At 62.4% G+C, this 9,512-nt stretch overlaps 1 protein-coding gene across 1 annotated transcript; it reads right to left on the reverse strand.

The window, feature by feature from the left end:
• Positions 1 to 8,475: 8,475 nt before the first annotated feature.
• SCHCODRAFT_02638882 (uncharacterized protein) lies at positions 8,476 to 9,512 on the reverse strand. Its single transcript, XM_003028317.3, has one exon. It carries the CDS (start codon positions 9,317 to 9,319, stop codon positions 8,756 to 8,758), a length of 564 nt encoding a protein of 187 aa, XP_003028363.1. The 5' UTR covers positions 9,320 to 9,512; the 3' UTR covers positions 8,476 to 8,755.

The raw sequence follows: 9,512 nt of genomic DNA on the forward strand, positions 1-9,512 counted from the left end.
TCTTCTTTGTGAAGAGCGTGTAGACGCCCGAGGAGTAGTGGCAGACGGTGACGATCCAGTAGAGGTAGCCGCCAATCGCAGCGGGGTCGACGGGGCCCCCAACGTCGCAGGAGACGAACTGTAGTGGGCGCGAGGCGGGCGTGGTGCTCCGCTTGAAGGGGAGCTTCTTCATCTTGCCCATGACGCAGGGCTCGCAGAAGGACGGGATGCCGGTGAGCGTGTCGACCTCCCCAAGCTGACCATGACGGACCATGTTGCGCAGGCTCTTGAAGTTTGTATGGCCCATGATCCACCTCTGGCAGAACCCATGATGCATCACCTACCTATAGCACAATGCACTTTGTTGCATCCTTTGACTGTAAATTACAAGCTATAAACTATAGGGCATGATGCATCGTCTGATGCAACATCCCACTACGAATCCGCCTACACTACTGGCCTCTCGGCCATTGCCGTCGTCGTCGCCGGAAACCCGCCGCCATCGCGCACGATGCGCTCGTCATCGTCGTCCCGATGCCCGCTCCCCGACGCGCACCCACGTGCCGCCCGCCGCCCGACCCGACCTTTCCCACGCCCTTCGCGCGCGCCACGTCCTCCCGCCCTCCGCCACCCCGACGCGCGCGCTCGACGCGTTCCCACGGTGCGCTCGCCGCGCCATCGCTCGCGGTCGCGGTCGCACGTGCACTCGCGAGCTCACCGCTCCCGTGCGCGCTCTCGGCAAATGCCAAAAGCACGCCGAAACGCGGTCCGCGCCGCGAGCACGCACGCGCTCCCCTCCACGCTGTTGGAATCGGTGTCTACGCGCTCTCTAGCGCCTATGGTATTTTTCTGCGATTTTACGGACTTTTTCCCGGTACTGTACGCTTACTTACAGTCCTATCTCTGCGCTCGCGCCTTATTGCCGAGCGCCACATATTTCCTCGGCATTTGCCGTGCCCTCCTGCCTAGAGCGGCGCATCCGAGTCTTTTCTCTTCCTGACTCGTTTGCTGTCGCTCTAGGTGCGTAGTTATGCGTTGTATCTCGCTACTTATGAATCTGACTCGTTTGCTGTCGCTCTAGTGTGATCACTGGCTCGATTCTGCCTCGGACAGGTTATGAGCCCCGCGCTCTAGCTGCCCCAATCAGCCAAATCAACACCCCGACTCAAATTCGCCGTTGTGCGCGCGTACCAGCTGCGATTCCCTCCGCTCGAGCGGCATTCGACGCGCAAGACCCTCCCCTACCTTGTGCCCGAGCCGCGCTCCGCGAAAATCGCCAGTACCGCCGCTATCGCCGTGCGAAGTCCAGCACCTCCGATCACCGCAAATTTTCACCCTCCCTCATATTCGCCGTCGCGCACGCATTTCGCGTCCGTTCCTCTCCAAACAACTTCTAGTCACTCCGCCCCCTTCTCCCCTACACGTCGACCCCACTCTCGTCCACTTTCGCCGGTTCGATCGTCCCCAACAACCGTCCCTTTGCGCCATGTCGAAGCGTGACTCAGACGGCCGCCCCATCCTCACCCGCTTCAACTGGAGCTGGTGGGACAGCGAGATCCAGCCCTGGCTGTCCTCCAAGGGCCTCTGGCGCTATGCCAAGGGCACTGTCACCAAGCCCAAGCCCAAGGACGCGAGCGCGGTCACTGATGCAGAGTACCGCACTCAGGAGGAGTATGAGCAGCGCTTGGAGAAGGCTGCTGGCGAGCTTTGGCTTGCCATGGAGGAGCCGCTTCGTCCGCAGTTCAAGGACAAGCGCAGCACGCCCAAGGACCTCTACGACGCGATGAAGACCGCCTTCAACATCCAGGAGGCCGGCACGCGCTTTGCTGCGCTCTCTGACTTCTTCGACGTCAACCTGGGCGACAACACCGAGGCCACCACCGCCCTCACCGACCTCCTCTCGCGCGTCGACGAGGCCATGACGCGCGTCCAGTCCCTGCGCCCCTCGACCGGCTACGACCTAGCCACGATGGACCTCGAGCTGAAGGCGATGGTCACCATGCGCGCGCTCGCCGCCTCCCCCAACCCGCAGCATGCCAACATGTACACGTCCCTCCTGCTCGACAAGGCGCTCACCTACGAGACGGTCAAGGACATGATCGCGCGCGAGTTCGCCTCGCACCGGATGACAGCGGACGGCACGCCCCTTGCCGCCAACCGCGCCGGGTACACGCCCGAGTGCTACAACTGCAAGGGCCCGCACCTCATCCGGGACTGCCCGAAGTTCAAGCCGGACTGGAAGAAGGAGGAGGAGGCCGCCGCCGCTGCTTCTACCTCGAAGCGCCAGCAGAAGAAGAAGAACAAGGGCGGCGCCAACGCGTCCGGCGCGTCCTCTGCGCCCTCCTCCGGTCCCTCCGATGCGTCCTCGACGCCGTCTACCTCCGCCGCTGCTGCGCGCGTCGAGTCTGCTGGCCAGGCAAGCGCTTTTACTTCCTCCCCCGCTCTCAAGGAGTGGCTCCAGTCCAAGGCTGCGGCTAACTTCAACACCGACACAGGTGCGTCTCTACACATGACGCCGCGGCGAGATTGGTTTGTCACCTACTCGCCGCATCGCGTTCCTGTTCGCCTAGCGAACGGCGCGATCGTCTACTCGGCGGGCATTGGGTCAGTGGAGTACCAGCCGGTGGATGGGGGGAAGTCGCTTATGCCTATCGTGTTCTTTGATGTCCTTCATGTTCCGCTTCTTACCTCGAACCTCCTGTCAATCTATCACCTTACTGCGCACAAGGGGTACGAGGTCAGCATCAAGGACAAGCGCGTCGCCTTCTACCGCGCTGGGGCGCTCGTCTGCACCGCTACTGTGGACGACTCGAACACGGGCTACTTGGACGGCTACGTCGTTGTTCCTCCTGCGCACAGCGCGCAGCGCGCCGCCTCTACCACGCTCCCGCTCGACGCTGCGCTCTGGCACCGCCGCTTTGCGCACGTCAACCATGGGGACATTGCGAAGCTGCGGCAGCGCAAGCTGGTGAGGGGCATGCGGTTTGACAGCAGGGAGGCGCCGGACCCGATCTGCGAGCCATGCATCATGGGCAAGCAGACGCGCAAGGCGGTACCGCGCGGTCCGGGAGAGCGCGCTACGCGTCCCCTCGAGTTGGTTCACACCGACTTGAAGGGTCCTATGCCGGTCGCATCCAGAGAGGGGGCGAACCTCTACTGGATCACCTTCATAGACGACAAGACGCGGCGGCGCTGGGTGGCGTACTTGAAGCGCAAGAGCGACGCTTGGGCTGCTATCCAGCAGTTCAAGGCGGCTGCTGAGGTGGAGAGCGGTCAGCGCTTGGAGGTACTGCGCTGCGATGGGGGCGGCGAGTACATCTCCAATGTCATGAAGGACGCGGCGCTGAAGGAGGGGTGGCGGTTGGAGATCACAGAGCCAGATGAGCCGCATCAGAACGGCGTTGCTGAGCGTGCTAATCTAACCCTTGCCAATGGCGCTAGCTCTATGCTCTACGAAGCGAAGCTGCCGCTTTCGTTCTGGGCCTACGCTATAGCCGCCTACAACCACGTCGCCAACCGCGCTCCTACCTCCGCTCTACCTGGGGACACCACCCCCCACATCGCCTGGACTGGCAAGACGCCGGATGTTGGCTACTTCCGCGTCTTTGGCTGCCTGGCCTACGTCTTGGTGAAGGACAAGCACCAGCGCGCGCTCGAGCCGCACTCTCAGAAGTGCATCTTCTTGGGGTACCCTCCCGGGACCAAGGCGTGGTTGTTCTACAACCCGGCCACCAAGAAGACGGTCATTTCGTCGCATGCGGTGTTTGATGAGCGCTACATGCCGGGGACGTCGCTCAAGAGCCTCAATCTCATCACTGCGGAGATTATAGACCGAGGTGAAGGCCCTCCGGACTTTGGGGATGTTGCTGATCAAGGGGGTGATGTGCCGTCGCCCTCTACCCATCGTCATAGCGCAGATGACGATGGTGTCGCGCCCTATGATGATCAGCCACCTCCCCCATCCGGACCGCCAGCGCCTGCCGTGCCTGCCGCGCCTCAGCTGCGCACACCGCCGCCCACATCGCCGCCGGCACCCTCTACGCCGCTTCAGCAGCCAGCTGAGCCTACCACGCCGCCTAGCGCGCGTCCGCCGCCGCCCTCTGCGCCCCGCCCGTCTCGCACTGCGCCGCCTAGCAAGGCCGCGCTGAGAGGCAGGCAGGAGCGCGCGCAGGAGCAGCAGCCAGCGCCGCGCACAGAGCGCAGTCCGTCCCCTGCTTGGGAGACAGTCCGGCCGTCTACCTCGAGCGGACCGCCACCGTCGCGTCTGCCTCGGGCAACCAAGCCAACCCATAGCTTATCCGAGCGCGAATTGACGACTCGCGCTTGGCAAAAGCAGCCTGCGCCGCCTTCTACAGGCCGCGCTACATCGTCTACACCCGCGCCCCAGCCGCAGGTGAAATCCCCTAACCGGTTTGCGCCGTTATCCGGCCAGATTGAGGAGGTGGATGAGGAGGAGGAGGAGCAGGAGGAGCAGAGCGAGCAGGGGGTGCAAGAGGAGCGCAGAGAGCAGGATGAGCAGGCGCAGGACAGAGAGCAGGCAAGGAAGGAGATGATGGACTGGGCAGGGAGTGACGATGAGCTTGCTTTGACTGACAGCACGCCCATCCCAGGAGCGCACGTTCTTCAGGCCGGCCTCGACTACGTCTTTAGCGGCATCACCCAAGAGGACTGGTCAGTAGAACAGGCTCTCGACTTCGCCCTCGCCACTACAGTCGCGCCGGACCCGCAGCAAGGCGAGCCCAAGACGTTTGCTGAAGCGCTGCTTCGCCCGGACAAGGCGAAGTGGATCGAGGCCGCATTCGACGAGGTGCAGGCGCTGGTCGACAACGGCACGTTCGAGGTGGTCGAGCTGCCGCCAGGCAAGCGCGCCATTGGCAGCCGGTGGGTGTTCAAGGTCAAGCGCAATGCTGATGGGTCTATCGAGCGGTACAAGGCGCGCTGCGTCGCGCAGGGCTTCTCGCAGCGTCCCGGCTTCGAGTACACCGAGACGTTTGCCCCTACGCCAAAGTGGGCCGCCATCCGCGCTATCCTCGCCCTCGCCGCTATGGACGACCTCGTGCTCTACTCCATCGACATCAGCAACGCGTTCTTGAATGGCAAGCTGGCCGAGGAGATCTACATGCGCCAACCGCCCGGCTTCAAGCTCGGCATTGATCCTGACAAGGACTATGTCTGGCGCTTGAAAAAGTCGCTCTATGGGCTGAAGCAGGCGAGTCATGTCTGGCACGAGACACTGAACAAGGTGCTTGTAGAGATGGGCTTCACGCGCATCCTCTGCGACCACAGCGTGTGGGTGTACGGCCGCGGTGACGCGCGCATTCTCGTGCCGGTCTTTGTGGACGACATGACGATTGGGTGCAAGACTGACGCGCAGGCGCTCGGTATCATCGGCGAGCTGAAGAAGCACTTCAAGCTGCGCGAGTTGGGTCCTACTACCTGGCTACTGGGCGTTGCCATTGAGCGCGAGCGCAGCCAGCGCACGCTGTCTCTTTCGCAGCGCCAGTACGCCACGGACGTCCTCGAGCGGTTTGGCATGGCCGAGTGCAGCCCGGTCACCACTCCGCTCAACCCCTCGCACAAGCTCAGCGCCGCCGACGCTCCTGTCACGCCAGAGGACATCGAGTTCATGTCCACCCGCGCCAAGGAGTACGCCTCTGCCGTTGGTGCCATTGCCTGGCTCGCCCTCGCCACTCGTCCCGACCTCGCCTACCCGGTCTCAGTCCTCGCTCGCTTCACCGGCAACCCTGGCCGCCCGCACTGGAACGCGCTCAAGCACCTCTTCCGCTATCTCAAGGGCACGCTTGACTACAAGCTGACCTACGACGGCAAGGCGGTGAACGCGCGCTCCGAGCTCTTCTACACCTACACCGACGCGGACCACGGCGGTAACCCGGACAATGGGCGGTCTACCAGCGGCCAGATTGTCATGATGGCGGGTGGAGCGGTCTCCTGGTCGTCCAAGCTGCAGACTATAGTCGCGCTTTCGACCACCGAGGCAGAGTACGTTGCGGCGTGCTCTGCTGGCCAGGAGATCCTGTGGATGCGCAACTTCCTGACCGAGTGTGGCTACTCGGTCAAGAGCGCACCCTCCACCCTCTACATCGACAACAACTCGGCGCTGCAGGTGGCCAAGAACCCGGAGCATCATGGGCGCATGAAGCACCTGGACTTGCGCTTCTACTGGCTGCGCGATGAGGTGCATCGCGGCAGCATCCGCCTTGTCCATCTGCAGACAGCAGACATGCCGGCTGACATGATGACCAAGGCCTTGGGCCGGGTCAAACTGCAGCACATGGCAACGCTCTCTGGCCTTGGAGTTGGGCGCTAGGACGTGCTCGATCAAGGGGGTGTGTTGGAATCGGTGTCTACGCGCTCTCTAGCGCCTATGGTATTTTTCTGCGATTTTACGGACTTTTTCCCGGTACTGTACGCTTACCTACAGTCCTATCTCTGCGCTCGCGCCTTATTGCCGAGCGCCACATATTTCCTCGGCATTTGCCGTGCCCTCCTGCCTAGAGCGGCGCATCCGAGTCTTTTCTCTTCCTGACTCGTTTGCTGTCGCTCTAGGTGCGTAGTTATGCGTTGTATCTCGCTACTTATGAATCTGACTCGTTTGCCGTCGCTCTAGTGTGATCACTGGCTCGATTCTGCCTCGGACACACGCGCGCCGGCCGTCGGGCTGCGCGTACTCGGCGAATGCCGAGTGCGCGAGCTCGCCCGTCGGAGAGCGCTGCCCCTCACCCCCGCTCACTGCGCGCGCCGACGCGGTCGTCACCAGCACATTGTGTGAGCGCACGGCTGTAGCGTTGTCGCAATCACGATGACGGCACACCCCGAACCGCGCTGAGCGATGCCCATCTCTCGCGAGGAAGGGTGCGCGTGTTGTGCCCACGGCGGATGGACACCGTCCCGAAACCGCGTCGGGCGTCGCACCCATTGCGACGCGTCACGTGACGTGCCACGTACGTGATGACGTGGCACTACGCGGACGACGTGGCGGGGGTGGGGAAGGGCAGAGGGGAGTATGAGGGGAGGAGCCAAACAGCCCGGGCGACGTGGAGGACCGAGGCGAGGTGGGTGATTGCGTCCGTGGGCAGGGATGGGCAGTGTCCCGCTGCCTGGCCATGCGCGCGGGCGCGCCCCGTGGCGCGGCAGGGGACAGACACCGAGCGAGGCGGTGTAAGAGTCGGACGCGCAGGAGGTCGAAGGGAAAACGGCGGGCATGCGAGGGCCAGCCAAGGGTAGCACGGTGGGGGTGGAAGACAAGGAGGAGAGGCTGCGCAGCGCGGCCGATTTTTTCCGGATGCAGCACGTGATCCCGGAGGTCCGGCTCGATGAGCCGGACCTCGTCGCCGCTGCTACTGCTGTCGGCGTTTGTGACCATGCACTTGCGCTTTCACACCGCCTGATGAAAATTATAAGTGGGGGGACGCTCCAATGAAGCTCTGATTAGGATACAAACACTGTAAGGGCCAGATAGCCAGTACAAAAGTCTCTAATTCGATATATTACTCCTTTTGCGCCTTTTTATATCATCCTGACTTTGGGGAACGCCGAAGCTTCGTAATACTGCTAAGCTATATATTCTACAGATACTTGGACCTGCACACTCTACCCCGAAGCCCGTTAGGTGAGCAAAGTTTGTTCGTCGACGCACTGCGCAAGGCCGGGCCGAGCTCCGGTTCGTGCTCAACGTCGCACTCGATGACCATTAGGGCATTATAATAGACGTTCGCCGCCGAGATTTCTGCATAGGCGTGTAGAGCGCCCTTGAAAACGGGGCCTACCGGGTTTAAATTGCCACTTAGGTGCATAGACTGAAGCAGAATTATCAAATCCGTCATGGGCAGAGAGCTTTTGAGTGAATACTGCTGTACAATACAATCTGGCGAGCAGCTCATCATGGTTCAAGCCCCTCAACACCTCCCCCCACCTTGTGCAGCTCAGAAAAAGCCTTAAACCCCTCGCCTTGTATGCCTACACGCCTTGATAGGCTCTACCAGCTTGAATATGTCCTAGATGTATGTATTCATGCCGAGAACTGCTACCCGAATATCAGACACGGTTCGAGTTCATATGTATGCAATGTGATCCCTGCTTATCCAACTCAGATATAGTGCCTGAATAGTAGATATGCGTGACTTCAGAACGCATCAGCATGTCATAAGCACTCGATGTCTGTATATCGTGCTCATGATATCGATCGCCTTCCACCTTACAAGCACATTCGATGGAAATTACGCGATGGACATCAAGATCCCAGTCCAAATTTCTAGCCAGCAGTAAAAGAAGCATACATTCGCCTTCTGATTTTTTCATCTTCCCCCCGGAGACCCCGCCAAAGGCACAGGAACAGAGGGGGGAGGGTCGCGCGCGCGAAGGGACGCGTCGCCGGCATTTGCCGAGCACGTGCCCGCGTAGCACCAGGTTCCGTCCGCAGCCGATCGCTGCTCTTGACCCTCAACCTCCACCATCCCAGCGTGCTGCGAGCGGGGTGAACGCCCGCTCTCCTCTCTTCCTCTCCACCCCCCTCCTCTCCCCTTCTCTCTTCTCTTCCCTCTTCCTCGCGACCACCACCCGCACCGCCACGTCACCGCATGTGTTCAACAACGCCGGTGCTCAACAGCGCTCTAGGCTGTACCCCACCCCACCTGACCACCGACCGCCATATTCGCGTGCCGGCCCCGCTCCTCACCCCACCCCACCCCGACGAGCCTGGCCCGCTGCTCGCAGCACCCATGTGGTTGTCATGGCAACCACATCGTGGCCGCTGCCCTCACGAGGGCGTGTTGTCGTCGTCGCTACGGCGATGACGGCATTGCATCTCGTGCGCGCCACGCCTCGCGTTCGCCTGCGATGTCTCACGCACAGGCGCTCGTGGAGCACACGCCGCATCTGTGATAGCCGCGGCGATGGGCGACGGGTCGCCCCGATACACGAGGTACTCGCGCGAGCGAGCAGCTCGCGGTGCGTGCTCTAGTCGGGTGAGCGGGGGTGAGGGGCAGCGCTCTCCGACGGGCGAGCTCGCGCACTCGGCATTCGCCGAGTACGCGCAGCCCGACGGCCGGCGCGCGTGGAGGGGAGCGCGTGCGTGCTCGCGGCGCGGACCGCGTTTCGGCGTGCTTTCGGCATTTGCCGAGAGCGCGCACGGGAGCGGTGAGCTCGCGAGTGCACGTGCGACCGCGACCGCGAGCGATGGCGCGGCGAGCGCACCGTGGGAACGCGTCGAGCGCGCGCGTCGGGGTGGCGGAGGGCGGGAGGACGTGGCGCGCGCGAAGGGCGTGGGAAAGGTCGGGTCGGGCGGCGGGCGGCACGTGGGTGCGCGTCGGGGAGCGGGCATCGGGACGACGACGACGAGCGCATCGTGCGCGATGGCGGCGGGTTTCCGGCGACGACGACGGCAATGGCCTGCTCGGCAATGGCCGAGAGGCCAGTAGTGTAGGCGGATTCGTAGTGGGATGTTGCATCAGACGATGCATCATGCCCTATAGTTTATAGCTTGTAATTTACAGTCAAAGGATGCAACAAAGTGC

This window comes from Schizophyllum commune (assembly GCF_000143185.2).
Source record: "Schizophyllum commune H4-8 unplaced genomic scaffold SCHCOscaffold_11, whole genome shotgun sequence".
NCBI classification, from domain to species: Eukaryota; Fungi; Basidiomycota; class Agaricomycetes; order Agaricales; family Schizophyllaceae; genus Schizophyllum; species Schizophyllum commune.